The sequence below is a fragment of the Ranitomeya imitator genome, chromosome 1 (assembly GCF_032444005.1).
Source record: "Ranitomeya imitator isolate aRanImi1 chromosome 1, aRanImi1.pri, whole genome shotgun sequence".
Classification (NCBI taxonomy): Eukaryota; Metazoa; Chordata; class Amphibia; order Anura; family Dendrobatidae; genus Ranitomeya; species Ranitomeya imitator.
In genome coordinates, this window is record NC_091282.1 from 1,185,750,458 (window position 1) to 1,185,768,357 (window position 17,900).

The following is a 17,900-nucleotide window of genomic DNA, read 5'->3' on the forward strand; positions in this document are numbered from 1 at the left end:
ATGTTGAGACTTGTGTTTCTTTGTTCTCTCTACCTCCCACCAACTTCCCTCGCTTTGCTCCTTATCTTAACGCTCAGATCTATTGTCTGAAAGCGTTTCCCATCACTTCGGTTTAGGTGGACGCGTGTTTGGAACAAGGGGGCTTTCCTTTTCTCCATCCTAATGGACCGGTATGGCGTTGTCTTCCTATCGCATGCTTATCTAGCCGTATGGCGTAACGATTGTCAGAGGTGACTTCTAACTGACAAGCGAAGCACTCGCAGCAAGATAATGGCTTTTCAATGTGCAGTTTTGTGCCTTCCTGAAAAATACAAGCTGTCAGCAGTTCAGACACGAGCAAGTTACAGGACAGAAAAAAAGCAACATGTTAATGGTCTGAGCGAAAATATCCTGCCGTACATACCCCTGGGAAAAAAAGATGAAGAAAGCATGTGAATTATTCACTACGATGACTCCAGATCTCAGCGACCGGAGAGTCTTCCGCTGTGTCAGACCTGAGCTCCATTGTTCCACTATCACTTCTGTAGGTTCTGAGAAATCCGATCTGCTGGATGCCAACCGGTTGATGAAAGGTTTACTAAAACTGGGGTCAGTGCATGTGCCAATTATCCTGCCCGATCCTTAATCCAGCTGAGGGACATACATAATGGATGGCAAGCATTAGAAAATACCGAGGACCATTGCCCATCTACTGTCATAATGAGGCTCGGTGTCAACGTTTTATCACAGAAATGTGACTAGCCAGGTCATGGAGTCACACAACGCTTTTATTTTTAACCCTAAGGCCATATAACCATGTGAGAGAATGAGTATCGGCACCAAAATACACACAAGCGCTCTGCTCCGATAATTGCGTATTTGTTGCATTTTTTGCTGTATTATTCCCTTTTCTTGACGTGTTTTTGTGCAGATTTGATTCAGCGGGTTTTTTTTGTGCAGAAAAGCTATGATTCTGCAATTAAAAGTGCGATTGTGCATTTGTTTCATCAACATCATACATCAACACCTTTATATCTTCTATCTGTTGCTGCATTCCTGTGAAATTAGTATTTTAATTTATAGGCAAAGTAAAGAAGCCCTCCCATTAATGTTTTCTTCATTAAATCTGTGAATATATTCATGTAGTGTAGTGTGAGTGTATTAATATACTCACCTAATGACGTTTTCTCCAGGACCCAGCGCCGATCTGCTCCTCTTCTCAGTGACATCACTGCTCAGAAAACTCTCCAGATCAGACTGCGCTCTGCGTGAATTGAAAGTGGCTTTACAATGTAAGTCTATAGAGTGACAGAATGGGCCGGAATTGTAAAAGAGACTTCCGGGTCATGTATAGAGCACAGAGTGACTCCGAGAGTCTGTAGAGTGGTGACGTCATGGAAAAGAGGAACAAAACGGAGTTGGATCCCAGAGAAAGTGGCGGTACGCGAGTATAGTACTTCACTCACACTGCACTACATGCTAATATACACAGATTTAATGAAAAAAAATATTAATGGGAGGGGTTCTTTAAAAATTAAGTGCTCTGGATGTGACGGAGCACTTTACAAGCCTCTGCCTCCCTGGAAATTTCCCCAGCACCAGCCTTTTTAGCTTTATTGATAGCTCACTATCTGAAACCTACAATAGGAATAAAGGAATCATAATACTACAAAAATTAATAAAGAATCAATGTATTAAATATTATGTGAGATACAGTAAATTACTATGAAAAAGAAAAAAAAAGAGTGGAAGAGTGATGCTCACCATGGGGCCAGCATAGTGTACATGGACCCTGTATGGTGGAACAAAATGATTTATTTAATTAATAATTTAAAAAAACAAATGTGTGGACCCCTCTATTCATGATAACCAGCCATGAAAAATAGTGATGGGCAAACCCATGGCTGTTCAAATCCAGTGGGTTCTGCCGAACAACTAAAAAGTTTTAGTTTCGGCACCAGAACAGTAACTGAACCCGAACCAGATGAATGGGGGCCCAAACATCCATTGCTCGCACGCTGTCATCTGCGTGACAGAGCGGCAAACACGGGGTCTAATAGGCGGTAAGATCATTACCGCTGGCTAGAAAGCTTTGGTTCCCATGCTGTCAAATGACAGCGTAAGCCACCAGCTGTGGCGCTGCTGATGGGAGTAGTCATCAGCCGGCGCATGTACTATACATAAATGTAACAAATAACATGGGGTCTCTTCTATTTTTGATAGCCAGCGCAGGAAAAACTGACAGCTGCAGGCTGCAACCCTCAGCTGTCAGATTTATCAGTAGAAATGGGCTAACCCGAACATTAAAGTTCAAGGTCCTTACCGAACACCTAGTGTCTGTGCACGGACCCCAAACATGGACTTCTCCAGGAGGTCCGTGTTACTGGTCGGGTTAAGCACCCCAGACTTTGGCTGTTTCCCAAGCTGTCACCTGTGTGACAGAGCGAAAAACATTGGTGGCTCTGTTAGTTAGTTACCGCTGGTCAGAGAGCTGCGGTTCCCACGATGTTAGATGAGAGCAGCTTTGACCAGCGGTAAAAAGGTTACCACTGTTCACAGGCGTCGGCTGATGAGAAAGTAGAGAACAGTAAGAGCAGGTGCCACTGTGCTATTAATAAATACGGTAAATAAATTTAAAAAATGACATAGAGTCTGTTCTATTTTTGATAACTATCGCAGGCAAAACCGACAGCTGCCAGATACAACCCTCAGCTGTCAGCTTTATAATGGCTGGTTATCAATGTCACATTGTAATGCAATGTAAAAAATGATCAAGGTCAGGGATGTCACATAGTAATGCAATGTATGACAGGGTGTAGGTCAGTGACATCATAGTATCATACAATGGATATTAAAGTATAGAGGTCAGTGATGTCACATGTAAAATCACATAATAAAATGATAAATGGTTCACAGAAAAATACACTATATACAGTACAGACCAAAAGTTTGGACACACCTTTTCATTTAAAGGTTTTTCTGTATTTTCATGACTATGAAAATTATACATTCACACTGAAGGCATCAAAACTATGAATTAACACATGTGGAATTATATACTTAACAAAAAAGTGTGAAACAACTGAAATTATGTCTTATATTCTAGGTTTTTCAAAGTAGCCACCTTTTGCTTTGATGACTGCTTTGCACACTCTTGGCATTCTCTTGATGAGCTTCAAGACGTAGTCACCGGGAATGGTTTTCACTTCACTTCACAGGTGTGCCCTGTCAGGTTTAATAAGTGGGATTTCTTGCCTTATAAATGGGGTTGGGGCCATCAGTTGTGTTGTGCAGAAGTCTGCTGGATACACAGTTGATAGTCCTACTGAATAGACTTGCATTATGGCAAGGAAAAAACAGCTAAGTAAAGAAAAATGAGTGGCCATCATTACTTTAAGAAATGAAGGTCAATCAGTCTGAAAAATTGGGAAAACTTTGAAAGTGTCTCCAAGTGCAGTGGCAAAAACCATCAAGAGCTACAAAGAAACTGGCTCACATGAAGACCGCCCCAGGAAAGGAAGACCAAGAGTCACCTCTGCTTCTGAGGATAAGTTTATCCGAGTCACCTGCCTCAGAAATCGCAGGTTAACAGCAGCTCAGATTAGAGACCAGGTCAATGCCACACAGAGTTCTAGCAGCAGACACATCTGTACAACAACTGTTAAGAGAAGACTTTGTGCAGCGGGCCTTCATGGTAAAATGGCTGCTAGGAAACCACTGCTAAGGACAGGCAACAAGCAGAAGAGACTTGTTTGGGCTAAAGAACACAAGGAATGGACATCAGACCAGTGGAAATCTATGCTTTGTTCTGATGAGTCCAAATTTGAGATCTTCGTGCGATATATGAAATGTGAATAGCATAATGGCTTGTGAAATCTATGAAAAAACACATGAGATGCTTAGCACAAGATTTGGTGCGACGCAGAACATGCCTGGTTCCCACCGTGGAGCATGGAGGAGGAGGAGGTGTGGTGGTGTGGGGGTGCTTTGCTGGTGACACTGTTGGGGATTTATTCAAAATTGAAGGCATACTGAACCAGCATGGCTACCACAGCATCTTGCAGCAGCATGCTATTCCATCCGGTTTGTGTTTAGTTGGACCATCATTAATTTTTCAACAGGACAATGACCCCAAACACACCTCCAGGTTGTGTAAGGGCTATTTGACCAAGAAGGAGAGTGATGTGGTGCTATGCCAGATGACCTGGCCTCCACAGTCACCAGACCTGAACCCAATCGAGATGATTTGGGGTGAGCTGGACCGCAGAGTGAAGGCAAAAGGGCCAACAAGTGCTAAGCATCTCTGGGAACTCCTTCAAGACGGTTGGAAGACCATTCCCGGTGACTACCTCTTGAAGCTCATCAAGAGAATGCCAAGAGTGTGCAAAGCAGCCATCAAAGGAAAAGGTGGCTACTTTGAAGAACCTAGAATATAAGACATAATTTCAGTTGTTTCACACTTTTTTGTTAAGTTTATAATTCCACATGTGTTAATTCATAGTTTTGATGCCTTCAGTGTGTATGTAGAATTTTCATAGTCATGAAAATACAGAACAATCTTTAAATGAGAAGTTGTGTCCAAACTTTTGGTCTGTACTGTATATATAAAAGGTTCCTTTAATTTGATAACTTAAAAAAAAAATTTAGACTAAAAAATAATAATTAAATGTTGTCAATCCAATTGGACCATCGATGGTAGTGGAGTGGTACTAGATATCAAAACTGTATCAGCTGAAGTGCTAAGAGGGGGAGTCTTGAAGTTTGAATGAGATGAAAAAAGTTACCCTATTAACCAACCAGAGTTGCTAAAGACCTGGGTGGCGTGACATGGCATGTACAGGGATGGTGCCCATCAGGCAGCATGAAAAGGACTATAGGAATGGCGTCATAAATAGTATAAAAATCTGAAGTGCCACCATATTAAGATGCCTAACGCTGCAGCTGTACCGCGCATACATAGCTGAGATGGAACGCATTGGTGTCTCAGCCGGAGTGCGCATGCGCCGGTAGTGACATATCATAGCGTCAGGCCGTGACCACATCGAACATACACAGATAAACGCCAATCTCAAGCTGCAGGAGAAAGCACGGCGTCCCTATAAAGCGCAGGCCTAAGCAAGCAGAATCAATCTGAGTACATGAGATACAAAAATAGCAGCGATGCATTGCCCCCCATCAAATAGAGAAGGGGCATAAGATGTCAAGTTGCCAAAACCCTGGGTCAATGGGCTATTTACAGGGATCATCTCAGAAAGGTCCAGTATTAAACATTGGTTTGAGCTCTATAGGGGCCATTAAACAGCTGAACAGCAGGAGATTGGGAGGGGGGTGTTTTGGGATTTCTATGGGGGACGACCACAGGAAACATCTGATTGAGTCGGCCATTAAATTCCATTGGTGTAGTGCTATTCATTCGTTATATCCATTCAGAGCATCATATAATGGATAAAATATGGAGGTCAGTGATGTCATGGCATCAGCATACAATAGAGTATATACTGCACATCGGCTATGAATTCTATTAATTGGTAGCCCCAATATCACAGCCTATACTGTGCATAGATATATAATAGAGCCGGGGTATGTGACCTTAGACAGTGTATACACCGTACTGCATGTCCTCTATACTTAATGCCAGGGTCACCTATGCCATATAAAACCTGATGTCTGTGATATCCAGAAACTGTATCATACAGGGCAAAAATAACAGATTACGTAATGTTTTATACAATGCATACATAGGGTCAGTTTAAAGGGAATGTGTCATCAGAAAATGACCTACTGTTTAAATCAGGTTTTTATGTTACATGTATGTTTGAAAAAATTGTTAGTGATGTTTTTTTTTTCCATATCACGATTAGTATTAAAAATAAAAAATAGAAAACTTGCAATTTTCACTATGACCACTGGGGCTTTTTTAGTTGATAACTTCCTGTTCTAACAGGAAACAACACATTAGTTGTGCAAAAGTCACTGTGAATGGAGGGGAAAGAGGTGAGCAGTGATGTGGCCTATTGGGATTGCTGGATCCGGTGTTATCAGCTGGTTTTACCTGTCACGTTAATCCTGCCTGTGATGATAATGAGACTGCTAAAAATTCTTCCTTAAACAGCAAAAAGCAACAGTCAAAGATGGCCCCAGTGGCCAATGTGAAAATTGCAAGAATTCTAAACTTTTTTTTGGGAGGGGTTACGTTTCTCGTTGTGGAGAGTGACAAGCCAAGCCTGGCATGTCAGAGTGAGGAGACTTATAAGCCACGCATGCTACTCTGGGAAATTATATATGCAAATTGTCTTTTCACAATGAAAGAAGACTAGATCTCTAGCTCCACCTATTGGAAGCAGCGATCCTACAAGTCTATTTTGACCCTTTAACGAGCCTTGCAATAAGACTTTGAATAAAAGCCAAACCAGAATCTCTATTTACAGACACTGTGTTTCAGGCTGTTTCCCCTCATCGGGGCAAAGTATTAGTTCTGATTTGGCTAGGTCAGAGGCTCTGGACTGGGGTTGAAGGTGATTTTGACATTTAAGATCACTGCTTCCAATAGGTGGCGCTAGAGTTCTAGCCCTTGTCCTGTCTGAACAGACATTTTACGTATAAACATTAAAAAAACCAGATTATGATCTGAAAAATAAAAAAAAATCATTGCTAATATTTTTAATAATACAATAATACATATAGGTCATTTTCTCATGATACAAATTTTCCTTTAAGTGATGTCACATCATGCAGTGCACTGACAAGAATTGGGTAAGCGATGGCATAACATTCCATACAGAAAGGCCTATATAAGGCCAACATTGGTGATGTAGCGACATAAAACAATGCTTTTATAATACCGGTGTGATGACATCAAAACTAAGGCTGATCTCATAAGTTTTATCACAGCATAATAACTAATTACCCAGAAAAAAACGTTCTATGATGTCACAAAATCATACAAGTCTACATAAGCCCAAAGTGAATGACATCACAGATTCATATATTACCAGAATAACAACATCATTCAATACTTATACTATAAGTCCATCCAATAGAAGAAAACAGAAAAGGCAGCACTCACCGATCCATCACGAGAGGTAACTTTATTGTCTTACATAAAACTCTTCACGGCCGGGGTGTGCAGATGTACAGAGTGCGGCAAGCCTGACGACAGCCGTTTCGCGCCCACCTGGCGCTTCCACGGGTCAGTCTGAAGTTACCTCTCGTGATGGATCGGTGAGTGCTGCCTTTTCTGTTTTCTTCTATTGGATGGACTTTGAGATGTGTTTTGGTCGAAGCACCCAAGATCCAGCGGTCACACTCCCATCGCAGGTGAGCAGGAGTGATTCGTTCCTCTGAGCGGTGGTGCGGTCAGCTGTGTTTTCTCATAGACTGATACAATACTTATACTATACCTATACAATATCCATCATATATGAATATGCCAAGAGACAAAAGGGAGGAACAGTCAATGCTAGCCCGGGCTTTGACAACCAACCAGGACACGGTCCAGAGTATTTGCCAAGAGACAAAAGGGAGGAACAGTCAATGCTAGCCCAGGCTTTGACAACCAACCAGGACACAGTCCAGAGTAAGAGGTGGGTACAGCTCACCTTCTTCTTGTTGGTGGGGCAGATGTAGAACTTGTCAATCACTGTGGTGACGCCGGGCTGCAGGTTCAGCTTCGTATATGTAGTTCCATAATCTGAAGACCTGGTCATACAAAACAATGAGATCATGTCAAGTAACAGTCTTGTTAAGATCTATGAATACTGTATGATTTACTGATACATGTGCAGTGAACTGGTACATGGCGTAAGGGGTCATACACATGGGCTCCTTACCTTGGCATGCCAGAGGCGGTATGTCACTCTCCACAAGGAGAAATGTTACCCATGAGGCCTCAGTCCAGAGCCTCTCACCTCGCCAAATCAGTTCTCATACTTTGCACTGATGAGGGGCAATACCCCAAAACACCGTGTCTTCAAATTGAGATTCTGATTTGGCTTTTGTCCTAAGTCACATTTCAGTGCTTGTTAATAGGTCAATAACGACTTGTATGATCTCTGTTTCGAGTAGATGGCACTATAGAGTTCGTCCTCTTCCTCCCTGATAAGGCAATTTGCATATTAAGTTTCCTAGAGGAACATTGCATGGGAAATAAGGCTCCTCACCTTGGCATGCCAGAGTCGGTATGTCACTCTCCACAAGGAGAAACATTACCCCTTAGACCTCATTCCATATGTATATACTATGAAGCCACCATACTTTGTGTGCACCCTACATGCTCTGAGGACACTTCTGTGTGCATGGGTACGTAGGATATACGCACACTATGATTTTTTAAAGAGTTTTATGGTGCAGATCTTCTCCAAAATCCTATATCCTATGCCGCAAAAACTGTTCCTATTCATTTATATGGGAAATCCGCTTTGCTATAAGAATTTTTTGTTTCTGAACAAGGTTCTGATAAATGGCTGGTGGAAAAAAAAGAGGGGATATCACATCTTTGAGAAGGATAGCACACAGGGTCTTTTTTTAAGTTGGATTCTGCCCTGAAAAAGTGCCACAAAAGTACCCAATAAAATGAACATTGCTGTGCACATGCTCTACCTTATGTCACATCTTTTAATTTCTCCTGGGTTCGGAAACCCTTAAGCAGTTAAAAGAAGTGACATAGGCGGCTTCACCTGAGAAAACACGGTGGCTGTGCCGGTATCCAAATAATGCCATGTGTACATACCCTTAAGATATTTTTTAGAAGGATTTTGTAGAATTGCCAATCTAAAAACTCCTGAAAAAACTCAGTGTGAACATAGCCTTAAAGAACTGAAAGTAGGAAGGCACTAAGGCAGCTTAAAGACAGGCAATTCACTCCTAAGCGTGGGATTCTATTTAGGACATATGCGGCACAAAACCAAAGCAGCAACTTATGGGTGGTGCTCAACCACAGGGTATTTGATAACAATCCACATGAAGAAAAAATGAAAGTGGCACTCACCCTGATGTTGCTGAACAATAGTGTCCTTTATTCAGAAAAACGAGTGGACAAACATGAAATGGAGAGGCGGCTGGTAGAAGTTTAGGGTGCGGGAGGGAAGAAAGGGACGACGGCCGTTTCGCGCTTATGCGCTTCTACGTAGAAGCGCATAAGCGCGAAACGGCCGTCGTCCCTTTCTTCCCTCCCGCACCCTAAACGTCTACCAGCCGCCTCTCCATTTCATGTTTGTCCACTCGTTTTTCTGAATAAAGAACACTATTGTTCAGCAACATCAGGGTGAGTGCCACTTTCATTTTTTCTTCATGTGGATAGCCTTAAAGAAGTTTTCCACTATTTGGACAACCCCTTCTCACTTGCTATATTACCCTGTATAAAAAAACAAAAACCTATTCTGGTGCCATTCCAGCAAAGCCGGTGCCTGGGTCTCCTGGGGCTTGCGTGACATTGTTATGCCACGTGAGCCCTGCAGCCAATCAGAATCTGCTTCACTCCCACCACATTCGGAAGTAACTGTGATTGGAGGAAGTCAGAGAACAGCAGCAGTTTTCACTTCTTCTGGGTGTTCCGTCCAATTGAAAGTGAGAGTGAAGTGGTCCATTAGCGCTGGAACAGTTCTAGCCCCGGCAGCGTGTCCAGGCTGTTTGCATTTTCCGCGGGAGGAATATAGCAACAGTCTAGGAATACCAACTGTTGTTGAATGGTATAAGGTATAGAACAAAGTAGTCTATTGAAGAAAAATGTATCCCGACCCAACAAAAGGCAAAAATAAAATGGATATGGTTAACATTTATGCCTGTACATTTCCCAGAAAATACGCCAAATTCATATAACAAATGACAGTGTGAACGTTCCATCAAAGTTTTAGGTTTCAGTGGCTCGGCTCAGTTTCTGGCCAAGGTTTCTGGGTTTTACCAGAGGAGATGATTCTGATGGTCTACTGTCTATTAATACAAAACATGCACATACATTTATAGTTGTCACAGCTCCCAGGTACTACTGCTGTGGGAAACGCTGCACACAGCAGCAAGGGAGCTGAGCAACGCACCAGGAACTAACCAGGTAACAACCAGGACCTGTACCATGTGACAGAGTAGGAGGTGGTCGGGGCTAAGCCAGACTTTGGGGTGCAGAGAAGAGATAAACACAAGAGAGTAGTCAAACAAGCTAAAATCGGAGCCAGGAGATCACGAAGTACCAAAGGGGTTAGACAGGGGATTGTCAGAAGTGAAGCCAGAGGTCAGAAATTCAGAAGAACAAAGAGAGTAACGCACAGAGAGCAAGGAAAACAATTGCAAACCGGGCACACACTTCAGGGGTCAGGCACACAGACTAGAACAGAAAGTATAGCTGACAGTGAATCCTAGTCTGGAGTGAGTATAAATACCCCTCCCAGATCGAAAGGGAGACCAGCAAAATTAACGCTGAGAGAACATGACATTAACCATGTCCTAACCAGGACAATAGTTACATTACAACAATACATTTTAATATGTTATTTATACGAAAACAAAAAAGTCATTTCTAAAGACAGATGTTCTCTACTGAGACACTGGGTCCAATTGTTGGGTCAGATTTTGGGTCCACCAGATGGTCATCCAGTCTTCCAGTGGGCCAGTCCTACAATGGCTTACCTCGGTGATTTTCCATGTGTCTACAGCTCAACTCTAATGAACTAAATGGTCCTGAGCGGTAAAACCAGACAAAACCTGTATAGAAGAGTGGAGCTGATTCTGTAAAACAAATTAGATATTTTCTTCTGATCTCATACCAGATAAGACATGCTGACTCTGGTAGTTCGATTTACCGTAATTATCTATTTTACTGTCTATGTCAACTGGTGGATCCTGCAGTATCAGCTGTGTTACCTGTCATTGTAATCCTGCCTGTGATGATAATGAAACTCCTGAAAACTCTTCTTAAAACAGGAAGTATGAGTCTAAAGTAGGCCTAGCGGCCATTATGAGAAAAGTGAGATTTCTATCATTTTTTTAATACAGATCGTACAATAATAAATAAAGAAAAAAGTTTCCCAATTTAAAAAAAATATAGATTTAACATAATTTATGCATCATTTATGAGTAATTTCACTACAGATGTAACATTAATATGTTCTATATTGTCTTACACATTCTGGTATTATTCCGTATATTCGATATTATGTCTATGCTATATTGGCTTCCTTTCCTGCCATAAACCATATAAAATTGTGGTGGGTTCTGAAACCGCCACCCATCACAGAATAATTAGCGGTACAGACAAGATGAAAAAAATGTGGTGTGTGAGAAAATGGAGAATATGTTATCCTATAGTGCAAAACCTCATGCAAAAATAATATCGTGCCATGTGCTGAAGCAAAAGAAAACATTATTTTTTAATATTCATGCTTCCCAGAAAACATATTTTACCGATGTGGAAACCCGAGTCTACTTGTTCACTACGAGGCTTAGTTTTCCCACCATTTGTATAATACTTTATTTATTACCATGGCATGCATTCGTCTCAGTATAGTAGTTCACATTTCTTATATTAAGTATTGATCCATTAGAAAAAGGAAACACCGGCTGTAAAAATCTGATACGTTTGGATGATTTAAAATATAAAAATAAAATAATTTTCCAACAGAAAAAGAAATTCATATATATTGTACATTGTACTTACATATATATTTTTTTATTAATGTGTTTTATACATATATGGGAGGAGCGACTTAAATTTGCCTTCAATTTTACAGAAAATTCAGATTTTTCCAAAATCTGAATCTTTTGCTATTATGACTCACATGAATCCAGCAAAAAATACAGCCGGCTGGATGACATTTTGCTGCATTTAACCTTCGTCTGGCTGAGTAGGTACAATTGTAACTATTCCGTTTTAAAATTGCAATAACTTTTTTTTTCGAAAAGCCGTAGAGGGCTGAAATTTCGTGACATCTCTGCAGTTTTGGTCCAGAATATATTGGCCAAATTTCAATAAAATATATGTGAAGGTACAATTGTACCTCTGCAGCCTGTTAACGTTGTAAAATTATGCAGCCTGACGAAGGTTAAAAGTGTTGGGAAAGGGTTAAAAAAATTTAAAAACAAAATATATATAAACCACCAAATCTCTCTTGCCCAAATCTTGTATGCGCAGCATCCTACTTGGTCATTCTGGCCTGATTTTTGACCGTCATGGCCTGCCGTACACTATCATGTCACGTGAGGTCTGCGAGTCTGCGACAGCTGCAGTGTCATAATGTCGTGAGATCTAGTTGGCGTTGGGGTCATTGAAGACCAGACAAGACCCATGGTGTAAAGAAGGCTGGTGGCTTCTCAGTGAAGACAAGAATGGAGCAAGCGAGAAACAAGATGAGGTCCGGGGAGCGGAGATCATTAACTTTTTCAACAAAATATTTTAAACGTTGACTATGGGGTTTGGAGCTATACGGAGCATAAGACACATGTGATTGATGCAAATTTCAAATAATAAATTACTAATATAGATATTTAATAAATAGCAGAGCAGCGTTTACAGCCACCGAGTTTCACGAGTGTGTCAGCTGCAACAGACTGTTGCTCTGCATCTGGCTGCAGAAGGTCTGCATTACAGACGCCTCCTTAATCCTTCTGACTCTAGGACCCAGCGGCAACTTCCCTCTGGCTCTAGTTGAAACACCAGGACCTGGGTGTTTATAAATTCCCAGTCTGCTGCAGAGAGTCGCTGGTGATATTCATATTATTCCCTTGTGAAGGCTCTGAGCTATAGCAGTCGCCTAACTTCCTCTCTGAAGCTGCTTGAGGATGTTTGGTGTTACCTCTCTGAGTCTGCTCAAACTAAGTTCATACCCCTTGTCTGTCTACCTTTCTATCTTTAGTTTACAGTGGGGACTGACCGGTGCGCATCCCACCCCCAACTTATCCAAGCAGAGATACAGGGCATAGGTTTCCTGCTCGGCAATTGGTGAGGAACCAATTTAGGGACACTATGGCAGTTAAGGTGTTCTTAGATCTGCCTAGGGGCCTCCATTCACCCACTCCATAGTGTCTGGGCTTCCCCTCATGCCTTAGTGTTGCACTTAGTCCTTCCCACACTGTGCGCGAGACCGAGAAACCTCATGGGAAACTTTGAGGGACCCTTTAGCCACTTTACGACCTTGGATGTATAGATATGTCAAAGGTCGCCTCCCCTTGTTTGCTGTGGGCTCTGGCGATGAGCCAGCAACTTTTCCGGCACATGTCAGTTGATTTCAACAGCTGACATGTGTCCCTAAAATCCGCGGATGGAATCGCGATCCACCTTTGGCTGTTAACATGTTAAAAGCCGCTGTCTATCTCTGACAGCAGCATTTAACATGATCGGGCCAGAGGTGCGTCACAAACCCCGCCCATCAGCACCCAAGTCACATGACCGCGGGTTGCCAATGGGTTTGCATGACAACCCACAGGAGACACCTGTGGCTGTCATTGCTGGATAGTGGCCGGCGGTCATAACAAGTGAGTATTGCTGTGTGTAGCACAGGCAATCAGAAGAGACTATTGAAGCTAGTGAAAAGTAAAAAAATGTTTTTTAAAAATATTAAAAAATAAAAAATATAAATTTGCCCCTTTCAAAATAAAATTAAAAAACAAACACATATTTGTTATTGTCGCATTCAGAATCGCCCGATCTATCAATATATATAAAAAAATTATTTGATCGCTAAATGGGATAACGAGAAATAAAATCAAAATGCTAGAATTACATTTTTTTGGTAGCCTCTACATTAAATTAACCCCTTCCCGACCTTTGACGCCACGTAGGCGTCATGAAAGTCGGTGCCAATCCGACCCATGACGCCTATGTGGCGTCATGGAAAGATCGCGTCCCTGCAGGCCGGGTGAAAGGGTTAACTCCCATTTCACCCGATCTGCAGGGACAGGGGGAGTGGTAGTTTAGCCCAGGGGGGGTGGCTTCACCCCCTCGTGGCTACGATCGCTCTGATTGGCTGTTGAAAGTGAAACTGCCAATCAGAGCGATTTGTAATATTTCACCTATTATAACGGGTGAAATATTACAATCCAGCCATGGCCGATGCTGCAATATCATCGGCCATGGCTGGAAATACTAATGTGCCCCCACCCCACCCCACCGATCGCCCCCCCAGCCCCCCGATCTGTCCGGTACACTGCTCCGGCTCCCCTCTGTCCTGTGCTCCGCTCCCCCCCGTGCTCTTGTCCGCTCCCCCGTGCTTCAATCACCCCCCGTGCTCCGATCACCCCCCCTGCACTCCGATCCACCCCCCTCCGTGCTCTGTTCCACCCCCCCGTGCTCTGTTCCACCCCCCGTGCTCTGTTCCACCCCCCCGTGCTCCGTTCCACCCCCCCGTGCTCCGTTCTACCCCCCCGTGCTCCGTTCCACCCCTCCCGCGCTCCGATTCACCCCCCCATGCTCCGATCCCCCCCCCCCGTGCTCCCCCCCACCCTATCATACTTACCGATCCTGCCGGGGTCCGTCCGTCTTCTCCCCGGGCGCCGCCATCTTCCAAAATGCCGGCAGATTCGTTCAAAGTGCATTTTGATCACTGAGATATAATCTATCTCAGTGATCAAAATAAAAAAAATAATAAATGACCCCCCCCCCTTTGTCACCCCCATAGGTAGGGACAATAAAAAAAATAAAGAATTTTTTTTTTCCACTAATGTTAGAATAGGGTTAGGGGTAGGGTTAGGGGTAGGGTTAGGGATAGGGTTAGGGGTAGGGCTAGGGTTAGGGTTAGGGTTAGGGGTAGGGTTAGGGATAGGGTTAGGGGTAGGGTTAGGGGTAGGGTTAGGGGTAGGGTTAGGGATAGGGTTAGGGGTAGGGTTAGGGGTAGGGTTAGGGGTAGGGTTAGGGGTAGGGTTAGGGTTAGGGGTAGGGTTAGGGGTAGGGTTAGGGGTAGGGTTAGGGGTAGGGGTAGGGTTAGGGTTTCGGTATGCGCACACGTATTCTGGTCCTCTGCGGATTTTTCTGCTGCGGATTTGATAAATCCGCAGTGCTAAACCGCTGCGGATTTATGGCGGATTTACCGCGTTTTTTCTGCGCATTTCACTGCGGTTTTACAACTGCGATTTTCTATTTGAGCAGTTGTAAAACCGCTGCGGAATCCGCACAAAGAAGTGACATGCTGCGGAATGTAAACCGTTGCGTTTCCGTGCAGTTTTTCCGCAGCGTGTGTACAGCGATTTTTGTTTCCCATAGGTTTACATTGAACTGTAAACTCATGGGAAACTGCTGCGGATCCGCTTCGTTTTCCGCAGCGTGTGCACATACCTTTAGAATTAGGCCATGTGCACACGGTGCGGATTTGGCTGCGGATCCGCAGTGGATTGGCCGCTGCGGATTCGCAGCAGTGTTCCATCAGGTGTACAGTACCATGTAAACATATGGAAACCAAATCCGCTGTGCCCATGGTGCGGAAAATACCGCGCGGAAACGCTGCGTTGTATTTTCCGCAGCATGTCAATTCTTTGTGCGGATTCCGCAGCGTTTTACACCTGTTCCTCAATAGGAATCCGCAGGTGAAATCCGCACAAAAAACACTGGAAATCCGCGGAAAATCCGCAGGTAAAACGCAGTGCCTTTTACCCGCGGATTTTTCAAAAATGATGCTGAAAAATCTCACACGAATCCGCAACGTGGGCACATAACCTTAGGGTTAGGGTTGGAATTAGGGTTGTGGTTAGGGGTGTGTTGTGGTTAGGGTTGTGATTAGGGTTATGGCTACAGTTGGGATTAGGGTTAGGGGTGTGTTGGGGTTAGGGTTAGGGCTGTGATTAGGGTTATGGCTACAGTTGGGATTAGGGTTAGGGATGTGTTGGGGTTAGGGTTAGGGCTGTGATTAGGGTTATGGCTACAGTTGGAATTAGGGTTGTGGTTAGGGTTAGGGGTGTGTTGGGGTTAGGGTTGTGGTTAGGGGTGTGTTGGGGATAGGGTTGTGATTAGGGTTATGGCTACAGTTGGGATTAGGGTTAGGGGTGTGTTGGGGTTAGTGTTAGAGGTAGAATTGAGGGGTTACCACTGTTTAGGCACATCAGGGGTCTCCAAACGCAACATGGCGCCACCATTGATTCCAGCCAATCTCGTATTCAAAAAGTCAAATGGTGCTCCCTCAATTCCGAGCCCTGACGTGTGCCCAAACAGTGGTTTACCCCCACATATGGGGAACCAGCATACTCAGGATAAACTGCGTAACAATTACTGGGGTCCAATTTCTCCTGTTACCCTTGTGAAAATAAAAAAATGCTTGCTAAAACATCATTTTTGAGGAAAGAAAAATGATTTATTATTTTCACGGCTCTACGTTGTAAACGTCTGTGAAGCACTTGGGGGTTCAAAGTGCTCACCACATATCTAAATAAGTTCCTTGGGGGGTCTAGTTTCTCAAAATTGGGTCAATTGTGGGGGGTTTCTACTGTTTAGGCACACCAGGGCCTCTGCAAACGCAACGTGACGCCCGCAGACCATTCCATCAAAGTCTGCATTTCAAAAGTCACTCCTTCCCTTCTGAGCCCCGACGTGTGCCCAAACAGTGGTTTACCTCCACACATGGGGTATCAGCGTACTCAGGAGAAACTGAACAACAACTTTTGGGGTCCAATTTCTCCTGTAACCCTTGGGAAAATAAAAAATTCTGGGCTAAATAATTATTTTTGAGGAAAGAAAACGTATTTATTATTTTCACGGCTCTGCATTATATACTTCTATGAAGCACTTGGGGGTTCAAAGTGCTCACAACACATCTAGATAAGTTCCTTTCGGGGTCTAGTTTCCAAAATGGGGTCACTTGTGGGGGTTTCTACTGTTTAGCCACATCAGGGGCTCTGCAAACGCAACGTGACGCCCGCAGAGCATTCCATCAAAGTCTGCATTTCAAAACGTCCCTACTTCAATTCCGAGCCCCGGCATGTGCCCAAACAGTAGTTTACCCCCACATATGGGGTATCACCGTACTCAGGAGAAACTGGGCAACAAATATTGGGGTCAAATTTCTCCTGTTACCCTTGGGAAAATAAAAAATTGCAGGCTAAAAGATCATTTTTGAGAAAATAATTTTTTTTTTTCATGGCTCTGCATTATAAACTTCTGTGAAGCACTTGGGGGTTCAAAGTCCTCACCACACATCTAGATTAGTTCCTTTGGTGGACTAGTTTCCAAAATGGGGTCATTTCTGGGGGATCTCCAATGTTTAGGCACACAGGGGCTCTCCAAACGTGACATGGTGTCCGCTAATGATTGGAGCTAATTTTCCATTTAAAAAGCCAAATGGCGTGCCTTCCCTTCCGAGCCCTGCCGTGCGCCCAAACAGTGGTTTACCCCCACATATGGGGTATCAGCGTACTCAGGACAAACTGGACAACAACATTTGGGGTCCATTTTCTCCTATTACCCTTGGCAAAATAGGAAATTCCAGGCTAAAAAATCATTTTTGAGGAAAGAAAAATTATTTTTTATTTTCATGGCTCTGCGTTATAAACTTCTGTGAAGCACCTGGGGGTTTAAAGTGCTCAATATGCATCTAGATAAGTTCCTTGGGGGGTCTAGTTTCCAAAATGGGGACACTTGTGGGGGAGCTCCAATGTTTAGGCACACAGGGGCTCTCCAAACGCGACATGGTGTCCGCTAACAATTGGAGCTAATTTTCCATTCAAAAAGTCAAATGGCGCGCCTTCCCTTCCGAGCCCTGCCGAGTGCCCAAACAGTGGTTTACCCCCACATATGAGGTATCGGCGTACTCGGGAGAAATTGCCCAACAAATTTTATGATCCATTTTATCCTATTGTCCATGTGATAATGAAAAAATTGAGGCGAAAAGAATTTTTTTGTGAAAAAAAAGTACTTTTTCATTTTTACAGATCAATTTGTGAAGCACCTGAGGGTTTAAAGTGCTCACTAGGCATCTAAATAAGTTCCTTGGGGGGTCTAGTTTCCAAAATGGGGT

General features: G+C 43.4%; 1 protein-coding gene across 2 annotated transcripts in view; it reads right to left on the reverse strand.

Annotated features, from left to right (window-relative positions):
- The window catches only part of SORCS2 (sortilin related VPS10 domain containing receptor 2), a 1,198,559-nt gene that overhangs the window by 513,333 nt on the left and 667,326 nt on the right, over positions 1–17,900 (reverse strand). For both annotated transcript variants that reach the window (XM_069744776.1, XM_069744775.1), the window contains exon 3: positions 7,578–7,677. In XM_069744776.1, the coding sequence (XP_069600877.1) occupies positions 7,578–7,677 (100 nt within the window). The remainder of the gene's footprint in view (positions 1–7,577; positions 7,678–17,900) is intronic.